At 33.2% G+C, this 19,358-nt stretch overlaps 2 protein-coding genes across 2 annotated transcripts in view; both read right to left on the bottom strand.

The window, feature by feature from the left end:
* Window positions 1-15,294, bottom strand: part of LOC148303527 (uncharacterized) — a 36,431-nt gene extending 21,137 nt beyond the window's left edge. Inside the window, exon 1 of the mRNA XM_088269817.1 lies at window positions 14,862-15,294. The gene's annotated coding sequence lies outside the window, so the exon portion shown is untranslated. The remainder of the gene's footprint in view (window positions 1-14,861) is intronic.
* Window positions 15,295-16,189: 895 nt separating this feature from the next.
* Dim1 (thioredoxin-like protein Dim1) lies at window positions 16,190-18,319 on the bottom strand. The gene is made up of 3 exons (XM_088269814.1): window positions 18,160-18,319; window positions 17,916-18,052; window positions 16,190-17,827 (listed from the first exon to the last, which is right to left on the bottom strand). The coding sequence occupies exons 1-3, from the start codon at window positions 18,235-18,237 to the stop codon at window positions 17,614-17,616; spliced, it is 429 nt and encodes a 142-aa protein (XP_088125940.1). The 5' UTR covers window positions 18,238-18,319; the 3' UTR covers window positions 16,190-17,613.
* Between the last annotated feature and the right edge of the window lie 1,039 nt (window positions 18,320-19,358).

Below are 19,358 nucleotides of genomic sequence, written 5' to 3'. Positions count from 1 at the left end.
CAAGAAAATAAAATGAAAGCAATGATAATAAAAGATCCAACATTTTCTTGTTTTATGAACTGTAAATATTCCTACAATCTATCATTCTTTAACCATTTTTCTATTTATTTTATGGTATATTTTATAAATTGATTACTTTTATCAAGAATACAGTAAAACCTCGATATAAAGTCTTGAATTAATCAACCATTAAGAATTCCAAAAGTGATCATGCTTTTAAGAACAGTGTCCGTCGATAGTTGCTTCTCGTTGGAAGCTACAAGGTGGAAAAAGGCTTGATTAGAGTCCAGGTATGATATTTGTGATTATTTTTATTTTACAACCTTTTTATTGTAAACTGTTATTCTATCTTGTAATGTATAAAATCTAGTAATAAAAAAAATATTGCATTAAAATGTAAGTATTTCGGCCCAACACAGACTATGCCTAAGACCGTAATACATATCGCAGTCATACAGGAGAAAGTGACTAAGTCCATTTTTTTTTCACAAAAACGTAATCATTGACTATTTGATATATATTTGATATCTTACTAGCCTAATATTGCCCTGAAAAAATCCCAATGGATTTTAAACTTAGAAGTATAATATATTGACTTGGTAAAAATGACTAACTGCTTTGATGTTTATTTTCTTGCCAAGCAAAAGTGATTTAAATGGCCCTCCTGAACGTTTTACGTTTTGTTAGTTGGTCACTTTCTCCTGTACGACTACGATATAATTAATAATATATGAAAACCAAAAATATATCTATGTACCTAAAATAAATAAATAAAACCTACATTTGTAGATCTTTTGAGGTGCTTCGCTCTGTCTCTTACAATAAATCTATTTTTTCATTATTTTTTAAGATTTTTTTCTAAACATTATAAGTAATTATTAAAACATATATTTCTATCAGCTATGACGTTACCTAAATTCGATTGGATGGGAACAAGAAAAAACGCAATATTATACGAAATTCAGTGAAACAAGATACGGTAGGATGATTGAATCCTTTGAGAATTCAATTTGAACATTCAAGAAATAGATCATAATAAATCTACTGAGATAATTAAATTGGATTATTTTGTTGAGTAAGTGATATTTAAAACTAATTACCTTTTAATTGCTACAATATATCAGATATCTATGATTTAACAATGATGGTTTACTTTATATATTTTTTTATAATTTTACCATAAAATAAAATACTTGTATTAGACGAATTGTTGAGTATATAATATCACGACTTGTTTCGAGAACTAAAAATGTTCTCATTGACAAGTGAAAATACAAACTGTTGTAATTGTATTTTCGCCGACGAAGCGCCAAGATTTTCCAACAAAAAAATTCTTCACCTTTGCTTTCCATTTTTCCTTATTTTCAAACTCTGCACCCTTTGACTAACCCCCCTTCCCCCTAACTTACCCCGCTCCTTATTTATAGAACAGTTAATTATTTAGTATGTTTTAGTACATTTAGATCTGAAGATGGAAGTTTAGCTTCCGAAACTAGTCGTCATAAAATAAACTCAAGTGGTAAAAAAACAAGTGTTTTCTTTAATACCTAATGGACGAATTAAATGACGACTTCATGAAAATAGTCGTTTCTTGGCTCAGTTTTTTTAACAAAAAGTAATGATTGCCACTTCATTCGTGTCGAAAAAGTAAGAATCGCCATTGGGCACAACTGCGGTTCTCGGTAATGCTCCAGTACTGTGGGGTTATTATTCAATTATAGGCTCCGACAATGCGATTCCTTCTTACAATCCGTAATAATGTCGGCATACAACTATTAATAGTTAAGAGTGGAGTCAAACAACTCTTAAGAGTGGAGTCAAACCATGAAGTTCGCATGTTAACAGTATGTTACATACATACCACCTTGATCAAAAAGTTCCCGGAATATGTTCAGAAAATTAACAATACAAGGTTATTGATCAAAATCGATATTATCCCCTTCAAAGTACTCCCCATCGACTTCAACGCACTAATTCCAGCGCTCGATCAATCCTCGAAACATTGTTTTAAAATCGGTTTTCGGTATGGCACAGATGTTGTTATCAACAGGCGAAAATACAAACTGTTCAGTTTGTATTTTCACCTATTGACCAGTCTATTTTTGTTTAACTCAGGGGTGGGAAAATAGCGGCCCGCGAAGCATTTTATAAAATAAAGTAAAATATTTTTTTCCCTCACAACTTGGCTGTTTATTTAACGCGATTATATGAAAGCTAGTGTGAGATCATAATTACGAGGACTGTCCTCTTGCATAGCGCTGCGAATAATTAAGGCCTTAACCGCAGAACATGTACCCGATGGCAATGATGTATAAAAAATGCCGGCATACTCTACTTATATTCTTATATGGATATGCATTTAACCGTAGTAGCTGCTATTTATAAACATCTTTGACACTTATACAAATACTATATATTATATATATATATATATATATATATATATATATATATATATATATATATATATATATATATATATATATATACATATATATATATATATAAATATATATATATATATATATATATATATATATATATATATATATATATATATATATATATATATATATATATATATATATATATATATTTATACATAGAAATATTAGAAAAAGACTAAAAACGCATTTGTTTGCTAAATCATTTCCACCATAATATTTTCCCCAATTCATTCACAGTAAAGCGACCTTGAGGTATTTTTTTTACGAAAATGGCGCTTTATAAGGTATCCAAATTCATTATTATTATTATATACTTATATATGTATTTATATGTAATAGGAAAGTAATCCTTTTGGTCATATTTTTTCGAGAACTTTTTCTTACTTGTTACGTTTGTAGGTAGGTACCGTATATAAGACTGTCCACCACATTACCAAGTAATTGTAATTACTCACCGGATAATTATAAACGTAACATCAAATATTTTTTTTTTTATAAATAGATACATAAAAAATCCATTTATACAAAGTGTGGGGTACATCGATTCTGAGAAAATGATTGAGATGATTTAAATTTTTAAGATAAAGGTTAATTAATTTATTATTAGATTAAAACCAATATTTTTAGCTTTTCCACTTTTTTATTTGACCAGCGACCGGGTTTCGTCGTTACCGACATCATCAGACTGGTGATGTCGGACACCAGTCTGATGATGTCGGTAACGACGAAACCCGGTCGCTGGTCAAATAAAAAAGTGGAAAAGCTAAAAATATTGGTTTTAATCTAATAATAAATTAAAAATGCAATTCCATCACGAAGTGTCAGCGGATAATATAAATCTATTAAAGGTTAATTGGTGAAATCAGGCCACTTAAATATCTTCAACATTAAATGATAAATGTATCTTTGGAATAATCAACTTTGTCACGTAATAAATTTATAATTATAATGGCTACATGGAATGCTAAAACAGCTATTGCACTTTAACATCTGACTAGATACTTAGACGCTGAGAGCCATTTTGCAATTGATTTTTCACTAAAGTGATATTTATTTATAATTCATATTTAAAGCACTAACATTGCGATTTTCACTTTTATAATTTAAATGTATCTTTGTTTTAAAATCACTATAAATACTTTATTATAATGTCTTCCGGTTTCGAAGCTAACCGCTTCTTTATCAAGGCTGATTAATACTAAAACACTATCTACTTAACAAAATTCAAAATATTTTGACGGTTAGACACAAGGAGCTTGGGTAGATCTCAAGATGCTTTATATTTTTTTGTGTTGATTAGCAGTCATAGTCAAAAAAGTGTGACTGCTAATCAGGATATAGTGATTTTAAAACAATGTTACATTTTAATAATGATATTTATTTATTTGATAGCATCCTAGACTGGTCTTGAAGCGCAGGGCTGATCACCTACCAATTGCCTTCACGTAACTAACGATCTACTTACGTGAAGTATGTATGTATGACGCATCAATAATATACAGTGCCCTATGCGCCATTGGGTGCTTATAAGGATTGGAAAAAATCTTTGAAAATCGTGTTTGATTTTATCAGTCTAACTTGCACAAGTAACTCGCTCAAAGTAACATAACCTTACCCAACATCGGCTTTCAAACTTCAATATATGTATATTTATGCAAACACACTTAATATTAAATGACCCTACATAGAAGTTTATGTTGTATGGAGTTTACTATGTAAGTCATCCATCATCCATCCGCTGGATTATGGAAATTTATATTTATGTGAAATAGATTAAATCAAATCATATCCTTAAGAATAAAGATATTCCCGGAAATTAAAAAAGGAAAGTATTTGAACATGTATCCTTCCTGTGCTAACGTATGGTCTGGAAACTGTAATCTTGACCGCAGGGACCATATATTAATTGTGATGATCTACGGGGAGATACATCTATGGCATAGGTTTGAGAGATAAAATCAGCAATGAAGAAATCAGACGTCGGAAAAGGTTGTCGACGTCATAGATCGGGTTGCCAGACGAAATGGCAGTGGGTAGGTCATGTTGCGAAATGGGGAATGGACAGATGGGCGTCTAGAGTTCTGCAGTGGAGACCATGGGACATGAGGAGAGGAATAGGCTAACCCAGAAAATATGGGCCGATGATATTGTCACCGTCGCGGGTAGTAAGTGGATGGAAAAAGCCCAAACGAGAAAAGTCAGGAAAAATAGAAGATACAACATTTTGAGTGTGTCCAAATACTTGTTCACAAAATCTGGATTATCTCCAATTACAGGAGTTATTTTCATATTTCACCTGTAATTGGAGATAATCCAGATTTTGTGAACAAGTATTTAGACACACTCAAAATGTTGTAAATAAATTATCTGGTCAAATTAAAAGCTTAAATAATAAAAATGAAAATGGTATTTTCTGGCGTTTCTCAAGTGTGTGATTGAAATCCAGGATTTGGACCTCACATACTAATATAAGAGTTTCAGCTTAATAAAACCGGTTCTTTACATGTCACCAATAGATGTCTCTAGTGAAGTTCTAGTGATTCAAGAACAAGGTTTCTAAATTGGTTCATATATATATAGAACTTCCAAGAATTTGAGTAGTGTAGTTGTCATTAATGGGTAGAATTGGGGAATGTTACACGTGTGTAAAGTGATCACTTAAACCAGCCTATGACGGTCGTCAGCCCCGTAAATGCCCAGACTTCCATATTCTTCTTCGTCTTTGATGAGATGTCAAAAAATAATAAGAAAATAGAAGATGTCTTTATCCAGGGGTGGAGAGACGGCTGACAAAGAAGTAGATGATCAAATAGTTTTGATGCTAGTAGCGACATTACGTTGGATTCAATGCTATTTGTTAGGTGCGATGAAACGGGTGCTATAAAAATCCTCACAGACACGAGAAAAATGGCGATGCTAGATCTACCGAGTGATTTTTGTGCTATTTTTAGCGATCCTCTAATATCAAAGTTCGAGGTGACCACATTTTTAAATATTTTCTTCACATTGTTTGAAAGAATGTTCCGCCTGATGTTATGAAAAAACGGGCATAAAACATGCATGGAAAACTCCCGAATGTAACATTTATATTAAACAGTATTTAAATTAGTTATTTGGGAATTTAACAGATCAGTAACATCAAATTATACATATCTAGTTGGCCACATAGGACGCAGAGAAACTAAAAATATTGTGAACTAGGCAATCGCCATGGATCTTCATCAAAAGACATCTAGAGAAGACTAAAAGTTCATGGATGGCACAGAATGATTCAAAGGCATGGCCTAGGTGACGTTGTCCACGATTGAAAGACCTAAAACCTGAGGACGAGGAGAGCTGACCCCAACAATCTACAAAGACGATAAGTTTGGATGGAGCCAGGAAGAAGATGTAAGATCAAATTATACACATATCGTAGTCGTACAGGAGAAAGTGACCAAGTGCATTTGTTTACAAAAACGTGATCATTGATTATTTGATATTTTACTAGCTTAATATTGCCCTGAAAAAATCCCAAAGCGATTTTAAACTTGGAAGTATAATATATTGACTTGTTAAAAATGACAAACTACATTGATGGTCATTTTCTCGCCAAACAAAAGTGACTTTAATGACCCTGCTGAACTTTTTATATTTTGTTACTTGGTCACTTTCTCCTGTACGACTATGATATAAATATCACAAAACAAGTGCAGTTTCAGAACTCGTGAGTTTTTGGTCAAACGCTATCACTGTTCTTGCCCACCCACCTTATTCACCTAATCTCGCTCCTTCTGACTTCTTCGTGTACGCCAAACAAAAAGACCAAGAAAAGAAGAAGATTTGAGGCGATTTCCAAGATTAAGGCAAATGCGACGAAGGAGTTGATAGACATCACAAAAGAAGCGTTGCAGAACTGTTTCCAAAAGTGGAAACACCGTTGGGATAAGTGTGTTCGTCGGGAGGTGAATACTCTGAGGGGACACAGCCATGTAACTTCTACAACATTTTGAGTGTGTCCAAATACTTGTTCACAAAATCTGGATTATCTCCAATTACAGGAGTTATTTTCATAATATTTTTTGACATCTCATCAAAGATGAAGAAGGATAAACTTAAACCATTATTAACAACCACACTACTCAAATTCAAGAATTTGAGTAGTGTGGTTGTTAATAATGGGTAAAATTGGTTAATGTTACACGTGTGTAAAGTGATCACTTAAACCAGCCTATGACGGTCGTCAGCCCCGTAAACGCCCAGACTTCCATATCCTTCTTCATCTTTGATGAGATGTCAAAAAATAATGTAACTTCTAAATAAAGTACATTTCGCTTTATGACGTCAGACTACGAATTAATTGAACAGGCCGAGTATGTATCACCCCACAATGTTTCGGTACATTTGCTTCCAAAATTAGCACATAAGCGTGAACTTCAAGAACAATGTCGGTCCAAACTTTAAAATGTGACCAATTTTTTCCTCGTTTGTTTACATTCTGAAACGGCACTCCCAACTTTGGGCATTTTGCCAGCATCGCGCCACTCTTTCATTTTTGACTATACGGGCTGAAGTTCTGCCAGCTCAAAGGCAGTCATGACGATTCGATCAAGTGGATCTAATCTCTGTACCTACACCCGAATCCAACTTGATAGCGAAGTGATTAGCACTGTGACTGGCAAGCGTTAAGTCCCGTGTTCAATTCCCGTGAAGCAATATTTGCAATTTCATGTATTTGTAATGATAATTATTATAATACCGATTAATTTTGAGTAGGTATACGAAAAAAAAGGAAAGGCGATCAGCCCTCCGCTTCAGGTACCAGTCCCGGGTAATATTGAATAAATATTATATTGGAAAAATCACTTATATTTACTTGACCCTTCCCCTAGGAATCGAACCTGGGACCTCCAGTACGGTAACCGAGAGTGCTAACCACTAAGTACTTTCTACATTCGCCAATAATGCTGCAGAACTATTTGGGAAAATGCGTTTAAAGTTGTCATCATTTCCTTCGGTAATGACCATATTTCAACTGGGTCAACTTTGAAAACGGTTTTGTACTACAACTGAGCGTTATGTAGGCGGACGGAAAGCGGAAAATAGTCCAAATTCACGTGAGTGAAAGGTAAAAATACCGACGTTTATCATATAAAAATATGTGAGCCGGGGGGCACGTACCAATCGGTCGATACATGTTCACAAAATTGTCTCAAACGGCTGCGAGCATGAAATTTCGTCGAAAAACTAAAGACTTCAGTTCATGTATGTATAATACAAAGATCACTTAATGCATATATACTGTATGTGGAGGTCCTCACCAAAACGTTACATTTCCATTATAAATAATTTTAAGTAGTCTGCCTCCGTAGTGTAATGGTCAGCACGCTCGGCTACCGTTCTGGAGGACCCGGGTTCGATTCCCAGGGGGGGTAAGAATAAATATGAGTGATTTTTTCACATTTATGTCGTATATGTTTGTAAAAACAATTTTCTTTCATTATAATTTAAAAAATAAGTACTTATGTAAAATGGCAGAATTGTATTTTTCTGCCCACGTGGTGTAATAGTTAGCATGTTTAGCTACTGTGCTAGAGGTGTCGGGTTCAATTTCCAGAGGGGAGGGTGAAAATAAATATTAGTTATTTTACACCCGAATATTTATTTAATATTAGCCGCCCTGGATTGGCCCTGAAGCGCAGGAGTGATCACCTTCCCTTCATGCAAGTAACGATCAAGAAGACATCTCATGCTGTACCAAAAGTCAGCAAATAGAACGATTTTAAGCGTCTCCCACTCTCTACCAACAGTGTAAAAGACGCTTAAAAGTTATAATTATCCAAGAGCAATGCAAGAAGTTATTATTAAAAGTCATATTGTTATTTTATATAACATGTAATAAATGTAGTATTACCACTTCCGTAGTGTAATCCGTAGCAGTCAGCACGCTCGGTTACCGTACTGGAGGTCCCGGGTTCGATTCCCAGAGGGGGGGTCAAATAAATATAAGTGATTTTTTCACTCTTATATTTATTCAATATAGCCTTAGACTGGTACCGGAAGAGGAGGGCTAATAAACTTTCCTTCATGTGTTAACGATCAAGATGACACTGCGTCAATACGATGCAGTGCCCTGTGCACCATTGGGTGCGGATAAGGGTTAGAAGGATATTGTCAAATGTGCCCTCGGCACGGGAAAACTTAATGAGGACACGTTAATATAATTTATAATTATGTGTATGGGAAATACATAAGTATAAATAAATAAATAAATAAATCTTTGTGAACAAAGAACCATAGTGTGCATAATAATAACTGCAGAATTTTCATCATCCCATTGTTGACTGATAATATCAATGACTCATCACACAAAGCTTGTACTATTCATTTGAATGCGGAAATGATTACTAAGAGAATTCACTCAATTATCACACTAGCGCACAGACCACTGCATAAATTGATGCAGCGTTATCTTGATAGTAAATTAAACAAAAAAAGGTTACAGTCATTCGCCCGAGTTGCCAGACCAAGGTTAGAACCATTTTTTTTTAAATATCATATTAATAAAACCTTGTTTTTTGTGTTAAGGCGGGATAATCGATAGCCCGCAACTCAATTTTCTTTAAATTCAAGTAACATTTAACATAATTATTTTTTATTGCTTAAAACACGGTTTTTCATAAAAAAAAATGTTTTTCTTCGAAATAAATATAAGGTTTTGAAAAGGAAATGGTTATTGGAATGTAGGAACTTTTTTTTAAATGTAAGTATACATTCTCGTATTCTAAGATAAATCTAATTCCAATAAGTATTCTAAAATAGAAAAAATTATGCACAACACTTAATATAACTTGTATATTTGATAAATTATTTTGAAATAAATTTATATTTAAATAAGATAAATTGTATATTTGAGAGTACAGCCTTTTTTAAAATACAATATAAAGCAATAACCCGCATAGTCTCTATCAGAGGCTTGTCTGCAGGTAGGATAGCAAGGATAGGGAAGGTAAATTTAAAAAATACATCACAAACACCCAGACCACTTGAAAATAAATCTTTCTAGAATTTATTTTGCACTTGTCGGGAATCGAGCCCGCGACGCCAGTTTCTCAGTCGAGCGTCTACCCAACTACGCCGCGGTGCCTTAAAAAATATAATGACGCAAACAATATGATGTCCTTATTGAAGGGGCAAGTTGTCACTTTCCGGGAAATTTTATAAGCGCTGGTACCGATATAGCATAAAATATCACCCTAAAAAGAGGAAATATGTATCGGTGAGGGGGTAATTTCATTTGAGTCGTTCGCAAAAAGCTCGCGAATTCGAAAGTTCCAAAGTGAAGATATAAAATTGAGTTACGTCCGCCCAATTTGGCCTTTGAGGGTCCCTTGAAGACGCTGTTATCGCATCCGACAGCAAGTTGAACTATAAAAACTCCATTGTAACGTTTAAAACTTATAAAACGATCCTTTATAATTGGGCATAATAGGTCCACAACTGGTTTGTTTGAGAAAAGTACTAAGTGATAAATTGTCAACATAGCTGATATCTCAACATATATTGAAAATAAAAAATAAAAAACATTTCCCTATTCTGATAGTCGTTCCTCGTACACTAATAATAATAGAGTGTTAACTAAAAATACCATATTTTATGCTACAGAACGAATTGATTTTTTCAGTATGTATTTTTATGGAAATTTTAGTCTGCCTCCGTAGTGTAATGTTCAGCACGCTTGACTAACGTACTGGGGGTCCCGGGTTCGATTCCCAAGGGGATCAAATAAATATTCAATTTATTTAATATTACCCCGGACTGGTACCTGAAGCGGAGGGCTAATCACATTTCCTGCATGTGTTAACGATCAAGACAACACTGCGTTTATATGGTGTTGTACCCTACGCACAATCAACAAGATTGTTATGGGGAAAATGCGTTTCGCATAACGAAATTGCTCCTGGAACTAATTGACTACGTTATACGAGGCATCACTGTATTTGTAAAAAAAAAACCATCAAAATATATTCAGCAGAGGTCATATCGCTCACTCTTTTCAAGAACATCATAAATCAAAAATCGTCAATTTTCAGTTGTGCATGTTTTCGGAATGCCCAGAAAATGTACTATATCCCAGCAAAAGCGGCATATTTTTAACTCAATATTTACCCGCTATAGGGAGAAAGTGTTGTTTTTGCATTTTGAAGATAAGGTATTGTTTATTTTTTTTTTTTTAATATGCCAAATATTTTTAAATGGAGAAAAAACCTTCAGGTTTTACCTAAAAAGATCTGTTGCACAGTAAAAAGTTCAATAAGTGGCTTGATATTTATTTTTAATACATCGTATTATATTTTTAAACTTTAAAAACGTTCTCCCGAAAATTCGAGCTTTTTTATTTATGACGTTCTTGAAAGGAGTGAGCATATATGTAGAATACCCGATGAAAGCCACGACCGCAAGCAGGCCGATAGCGTATCGAAGCAACGGTCGGTGCGGTCAATTCACATGATGAAGAGCGGTTTACACGAGCCCAGACATCTACAGATTGTTTAGAGGGTCATTAACGTACCCGAAACCAGAGTAATGACTTTGGTTGGCGTGTTTCCCCATACCTACATTCATAAGTATCTACGTATGATTTAAATGCTGAATATTTCATTTATTTATCTATTTATTTACGGTATTATGAAAAATCGCATAGAAATTAGAGATTAAGATAGATTACATGGAAAATAATAATAAATGGTATTTAATAATAATAAAAATAATGAAAAATTATTTTTAAAAATGTGAAAAAAAAATTGAAAAATTGGTACAAATTAGGGAAGATAATAATCACCTTAAAATCCATAGCAAGAGATCCAAATAGTGCTGTATAAATTTTGACTGCAAGACATGTTTGATACATTAAATTGCTACAGCCATTTTAATATAAAGTTTATTTCATGGGAACATGGTGAGGTTATTGTTATTATTAAAATGAAGGAAAAAGTACCTAAATATGTATTATTTTAAAGGAACAACCCGCAAAGCCTCTACTTGTTTATTCTACTGGCTTGTCTGCAAATATGATAGTAAGGATAGGGAATGTAAATGTGAAAAACTCATCACTAACACCCAGACCAATTTAAAATAAATAAATTTCTTTAATTTATTTTGCAATTGGCGGGAATCGAACTCGCGACGCCTGTTTCGCAGTCGAGCGTCTACACAACTGCGCCACGGCGCCTGTCTATGGTATATATTGATATATAGACAAGGTTACAAATAAATTGATATTTATTAACATTCTTTCTTATATTTCTTCTTCTCTGTATTAGTATTTGAAATACTTGAACATACCAAGTTTTCCTCGGTCTTCCCCTGCTTCTATTGGCAATCACATTCGCCCCATAAATTTGTTTACTGCTCTTTCATCGCTCATTCGTTCCACATGGCCAAATAATTTGATGGATAGTGCTTATCTCAGCCTTGCATTCCTTCCTTACATCACCATTCCAACATCTATCATACATCGCCTTCCCGCACATGTTGAACATTCCTGCTTGTTATTTCTTGTTCTCCGTATTAGTGTTGCGCGTAGCGTATTCACCTAGAACAGGCGTCGGCAACGTACGGCTGGCGAGCCACATGTGGCTCTTTAAACATTTTGTGTGGCTCTTTCTTTTTCAAATACAAAATGACAAATTTATACAGAAATTTGGACAACTATTTTTTTTTAATTATTCTGTGCATAAAATAAATTAGAGCTTTCAAATATGTACTTTGATTTATGTATTAATTTTTAAATCAAACACAGATTTTTTTAGTCTACTAAGTAAACTGTGTTTGATTTAACAATTGATACATAAATTTAAATGGAGTTCTACAAATTAAACGCCAAATCAATAAATATGCATTTTAGTTTTATAATGTCTTCTTTACTTAATAAATTTAAAATTCATAATAAAATACATAAATCGTTGAATGTTAAAAGATACCTACTTATAAATATTTTTTTCAAGTAACAGGGAAACTTTAAAAAACTGTTTATTTTAATAGAAAGGGGTGTTATAAAAAAACACTGATTGATACATTTATAAAAGATGTATAAATCTGAGCAAAAAAGTATCTGTGATTAAAAATCTGTTATCTAAAAACACAAACAGGTTCCTTTAACTATTTGATGTATGGAATTTCAGCAAATAAAAAAACCCATGTTGCACAGAATTCACATTTGAATATATATTTTTTTTGTTTATTTTAATTAATAATAAAGAAATAAAACTACAAAAAATAAATAAGAACAATGTTTCTAAATTGGTTCATATATCAAGAATTTTAATAGTATGGTTGTTAATAATGGGTAGAATTGGTAAATGTTACACCTATGTAAAGTGATGACTTAAACCAGTCGGTTTAAGTGATCACTTCGCTCACTCCTTTCAAGAACGTCATAAATCAAAAAACGACAATTTTCAGTTGTACATGTTTTCGGAATGCCCAGAAAATATACTAGATCCCAGCAAAAGAGGCAAATTTTTAACTTAATATTTACCCGCTACAGGGCAGAAAATGTTGTTTTTGCATTTTGAAGAAAAGGTATTGTTTAATTATTTTTTTAAACATACTAAATATTTTTCAAATGCAGAAAAAACCTTCAGGTTTTACCTAAAAAGATCTGTTGTACAGTAAAAAGTTCAATAAGTGGCTTGATATTTATTTTTAATACATTGTGTTATATTTTCAAACTTTAAAAACGTTCTCCTGAAAAATCAAGTTTTTTGATTTATGACGTTCTTGAAAGGAGTGAGCGACTTATGATCATTTAAACCGACGGTGACGACCGTCGGTTTAAATGATCATAAGTCGCCCCGTAAATACCCAAACTTTCATATTCTTCTTCATTTTTGATGAGATGTCAAAAAATAATATGAAAATAAAGAAAAAGTCATTTAACTTCTTAATTATAGAGTGAGACTTAGCCTAATGATTATTTTAATAATTATTATAATATTAAATTTTCGAGGTGGTATAAAAAAAATTCTACCAAGTAGTTTCAAATAACAAAAAGGTGGGACGCTTTTAACCCCGCCATGCCTCAAAGGGTTAAAAGCAAATCACTTAAATTATTGTAAATTAAAAATTGGCTCCCCTGAAATTTCCAAATCGTTTTGCTACTCGCATTTGGATCTTTTGTTCCAAGAGGTTGACGACCCCTGGCCGAGAAACATGTTATTACCGTTTCAATTATTTCCGAGAATCTTCCCCTCTTTCATTTTCCACTATTCGAATCAATAATGGTTCGGTCCCCATAAAAATGGGTATTTCCGATTAGTTGAGTATAAGAAAATTGTATCTTTCATCTTTTTTTTTATTTCTTGGAAAAAAATAAACTTAATATAATCTGTCCGTCAAGTTTTCCGTAAAAATGTCTTAACACATGATTCTTCAAAAAACCCTTATCCGCACCCCAACGGTGCATAGGGCACTGCATCATATAAACACGGTGTAATCTTGATGTTAACACATGAAGGAAAGGTGATCAGCCCTCAGCTTCAAGTACCAGTCCAGGGTAATATTGAATAATTATTAGAGTGAAAAAAACACTTATGTATATTTATTTGGCAACATTAAATGTAAGATACGATTAATTAATATAAATGTAAATGTTCGCATTTCGACATCTCAACACACATGAAGAAGAATATGGAATGTTATGTATTTACAGGGTTTACGACCTGTCATATGCTGGTTTAAGTGATTACTTTATACACGTGTAACATTCATTATTTTACACGTGATTGACAGTCACACTACTCAAATTTTTGGTACCTACTCCTATATATGCCATTACTCTCATGACACTTTATATGTTAGATCGCTGGAGCCATCTATGGTGGATTTGGGAAAGGTATTATTTAGCAGAGACCCTTTTATGTGGATGTACGCAAGATCCTAACCGGATTATTTTACATACTAGGAGACGCCTGATAACATGATTTTCAATTTTTACGCGACTTATAATTTGACCAGTTATTTTATTCACAACATTTTGAATGTGTCCAAATACTTGCTCACAAATAAAACCTTCTGCGCTTAGGCGTATTTATGGCATTTTGACTTCTAAATCTCATGACGATTCATCATTGAGTTCACAACAAGTATCTATGGTTGGATTGAAAAGTTTTTATTTAGCAGAGACCCTTTTATTTAGATGTATGCAAGACCATGTTGTCAATTATGGGTAGAATGGTAAATGTTGCACGTGTGTAAAGTTATCACTTAACCATCCTATTACATGTCATAAACCCCAGACTTCCGTATTCTTCTTCATCTATGTTGAGATGTAAAAAATTAACTTGAAATTTGTCATTAATTCAATTTAAGCTGCATGACATACAATAATAATAAATAAATAGCTGACCGCATACTTATGAAAAATTTACTTACGTTGGTCCTGAAGTTTTGTATATCCTTGAAAGAACTAAGAGACACGTTTAAAAATTGTAAGCAACTGATTGAAACACAATACCATGTAAAAAGTATTGGCTAAACTGTGCCACTCTCTAATAGAAAAAAAAACAATAAGACCGTTCAAGCGAGAACTGTTCTTCAGACGCAAAATAATTCGGAGTCTATTTCGGACGTAAACACAAGAAAAAAAAGTCTGGCTAAGATTGCGATGCAATTTTCTTCAAAAAAACCGACGCTAGCCTGAGTAAGCTACTTCACCAATATAACATATTATTGCTGTGCAAAATGGATAGTTGTTAGTGTTTTCAAATTATCACTGAGATTATAACAGTTTTTAAGTACAACAATGTTGAAAACTTCCCGCGAAACGAGCGAGCGACCAAGCGATGCGAGTGCAAATTCTGAACTGGAAGAAAACGGATGAAAACAGCTGAATCTCAACAAAACAATAATTTAGCGAACCTAGCGGGAAAACGTGAAACTACGCCGAAATATTTAACTTTTCAACCTGTTCTATTTCGAAATAGGTAGGTAGGTATTTATTAAAATGAATAAATTTGCTAAATTTTTTATTCATCCACATTTTTCGTACGGCTTTAAGGATTTTTAGAGAATTTAATTTTGATATCTGCAGGCGTTCGTAACCCGGTATTATTTATAATTTTTAGATTCCATATTTTTTAATTTGTTTTCTAATATGTTCTTACTTGTACATTAATGTACATTTGCATCCCTGAAAATGACACGGCGCTTGTCGAAACCGGTTGGGAAAAAATACCAAAATAAAAAGAGATTAAAAACAAAGTAGAAATTTTATTTTACAAAAGTGTATTTAATTTATGTCGAGTACTGTAGTTTTTTTTTTCTACAACATTTTCTCTCTAACCCTTATCCGTACCCAATGGGGCATAGGGCACTGCATTGTATAGACGCAGTGTTATCTTGATTGTTACTTACATGAAGGCAAGGTAATCACTCCTGCGCTTCAGGGACCAGTCGAGGGTAATATTAAAGAGTGTAAAATCACTAACATTTTATTTCAACCCCCCCTGGGAATCGAACCCAGGACCTCCAGCACGGTAGCTAAACACACTAACCATTACGCCATGAAGGCGGAAAAAATTAAACCAAATAAAAGTGAATAAGATAATATCAGTTATGTTGAATTATTTTGCAGTTTCTATAAAACGCGTGACCTAATATCAGATTATATAGAAGATTCAGCAAATAGTTGTCCTCGTGCCAAAACTTCAAACATCTAAGCGGACATGTTCAATTGGTTAATAAATATCATACGCAAGCACTTTTTATTACAATATATTTATTTTCAGTAAATGGGTATTTTATTACATATTTTTTATGAGTAGGTACAGGCATCATCAATATCTCGGTAGTCCAAACACAAAACACAGTAAGGGACATTGTTTTTGCAGTACGTTTTTTTGCATTTTTGGGCCAAGTAGATTCTACTTAGTCCAAAAATACAAAAAAAAACCTACTACAAAAAAATGTCCCTTACTGTGTTTTAATCTGATCTGTGGTTGAGGATATATATATTTCTTAAAAATCATGAAATTGACGTCAGCTTATTGGCATAATGATCGTAATAAAAATTTATGAATACTACATGTATTTATAATAAATTAGGTTTTCAGCTTCCAATTTGTTTTCCAGGTTTTTTCAGGACCCAAACAATTTTTGTCAGCGCGATGGAGTTTTTTGCTCTAATTTATATTTAGGGCATCTTAAATTCATATTGACCCCTTCCTCAAGGGAGGAGGGTTAATTTAAATTTCAGTTTTCATTTTTTTTCTAGAACATCCAGGACATTAGAATTTTTCAGCCTTAATTTCTGACATTTAATCAAAAGTAATAATTGATATCTTTATCAGTAAATTAAAAGTTTCCCTTGTTAAAAATAGTTGTAACATGCCAAATGTAGTTTTTATTAAAGAAAATTACATCTGAAATACAGTTATTTTTGTGTAATTTTTTTTTCAAATTTATACATTCATTCAAACCCTTATCCGCACCCCAATAGTGCATAGGGCACTGCATCATATAAACGCAGTGTTATCTTGATCGTTAACACATGAAGGAAAGGTGATCAGCCCTCCGCTTCCGGTACCAGTCTAAGGTAATATTGAATAAATATAAGAGTGAAAAAATCACTTATGTTTGCTTGACCCCCCCTGGGAATCGAACCCGGGACCTCCAGTACGGTAGCCGAACGTGCTGACTACTACGGATTACACTACGGAAGCGGTAATACTACATTTATTACATGTTATAAAAAATTACAATATGGCTTTTAATAATATCTTCTTGCATTGCTCTGGGATAATTATAACTTTTAGGCGTTCTATTTGCTGAATTTTGGTACAGCATGAGATGCCAAAAAACAGATTGGGATTAAGTTTGTGTTTACTTGTGATTAGTATATGAACCGAATTAGTATACTAATTAGGGTTGGGGTTGATGAAAAAACTGTACGACAACAATGTGTTAACACGGTTTGAGATAAACTGCTCAAGTGTCGTTTGTTATATATCAACAGAACTCCCTCGTTCACTATTGTTCATAAAAATAAAAATAAATTGGTTCACTATTGGTCAGGTACCATAAATTTTAGCCACTTCTCCATTTAGTCCACTGACACCAAACTGTTGGCAGCACTGATAAATTTTCATATTTTTTTTTCAAATTTCGAATGGTAGTGGAATATTTTTTAATATCTGTATTTTGTGGAATAGTCTTTGGGTGAAACTACAAGACCCCTGCCTTTTCTAGCCCCCCGGTACACAGTCTCTATGATGTCTATCATCTCTTGTTTATCTTCTAGGGTCCAGTTTATTTTGTTGTTATTTCCCGTCCCGAGATCGATCATGATGTGTTTATTCCTGAAGAAGAACATAACCGTACAAGGATCGTACAATTCGTACCTGTAATGAGAAAAATAACAATTATTACAAGTTTATAGTATTATATTATGAGATTCTTGTTGTAGAATATTCACTGGGCAGTACTTACATTTTGTTAAAATCAGGTACTTCTGTTATATCCACTAAATAAATGACGGCAAAATTCTTAACTTTCTCTGCTATGCTATAGAGAACCTCGTCCATTTTCATACATGTTGGGTCCCAATCGTGCCCGAATCGAATAACCTGAAATACAAAACAGAGAAGATATACCCGCAAACTTCATGAGTAATTTATTTCTGATACGCAAGAAATCTTAACCAAACTTTTCTGTTAATGAAATTTAAACTCACCACGACTCTGTCTTCCTCTGAGAGAATAGCTTGGTCTACTTGCCATCCATTGTGTAAATGCCCAAGCATATAAGACATGTTGAAAGTTTTCTTTTCAAATTTATTTCAGGATAAAAAACTAAACGACAACAAACGTTGACAGGCGCCTGACAGATCTAATAACCTCAAAATCTTTAGTAGCCATATGTAAAAAAAAATATAAACATATCTTCTGACACCTACTTAAAAATATATCAACTTCCAGTGCTTTGTGATGGCTTCGATTATTGTAATAAATTGCTCATTGATAATTATTTAATAATAAAACTGATATTTGATTGAAGGAATGAAAGAATGAATCCGAATTGCATAAGATTAAATTTGAATGGTGAAGAAAAAAAGCGTAATCGATTGCTTCGTGGGTGAATATGTTTAAAGAGCCCGACCATCAGGTCGAATATTGAACTGAGTGCAGAAGGAGCGGCGGTTCGAAAAAAATATTGGATGGCAAATGCGTACTGCCCACCGGTCCACTGACGAGGTGACAAAACTTTAAGACCTCCCCTTTCGAATGGGACCAATTCCACCCTTCTACGACCTCCCCTGAACGCATGATGCCGAATACAAATCAGCAAAGTTAGCTGCCGCATTCAATACACATTGAGATTTGATTTTTCAGTTTCAGTAATTTTTTTCTTAAATTCAAAATACTAAATTTTTTTAAAGATTTTCAAATTAAAATATGCTGTATTTTATTAAAATAAAAAAAAAATTATGCTCACCTCGGAACAGGTATTTACTATGCCTGATGAAGATAGACAGTGTCTAATATGCTTGCTCATTATTTGAATTTAATTTTACTTATTATCATTGGATATCTTTTTTCACTGTTGCAAACAGAACTTAATTTATTTACTATAATAAATATCAATGTTCAGCACAGAATTTAATTGAACTGAAACAAAATATGGCCAAGTGTTGCAACCGCCACATAGTTATGTCAGAATATGATTTTGATAAAATTTGAGAATAGGGAATTGGGAAAATTAAAACAATTTTTTTGTTCGATTCATCATTCTTATTTTTTTTTCTACAACCAGATACAACTGGATAAATAGTATCCAAATCACTGAAAAAAGTACCTCGACATTCAAAATATTCCGCTAGATCAATTGCCTCGCGGATTTAATACACAAATTATTAGTACATGTCCAAATGTT

This window comes from Brachycentrus maculatus, unplaced genomic scaffold, assembly GCF_059751285.1.
Source record: "Brachycentrus maculatus isolate JH-2025_06_01 unplaced genomic scaffold, ASM5975128v1 h1tg000364l, whole genome shotgun sequence".
Lineage (NCBI taxonomy): Eukaryota > Metazoa > Arthropoda > Insecta > Trichoptera > Brachycentridae > Brachycentrus > Brachycentrus maculatus.
This window is presented reverse-complemented; position numbering and strand designations above follow the sequence as displayed.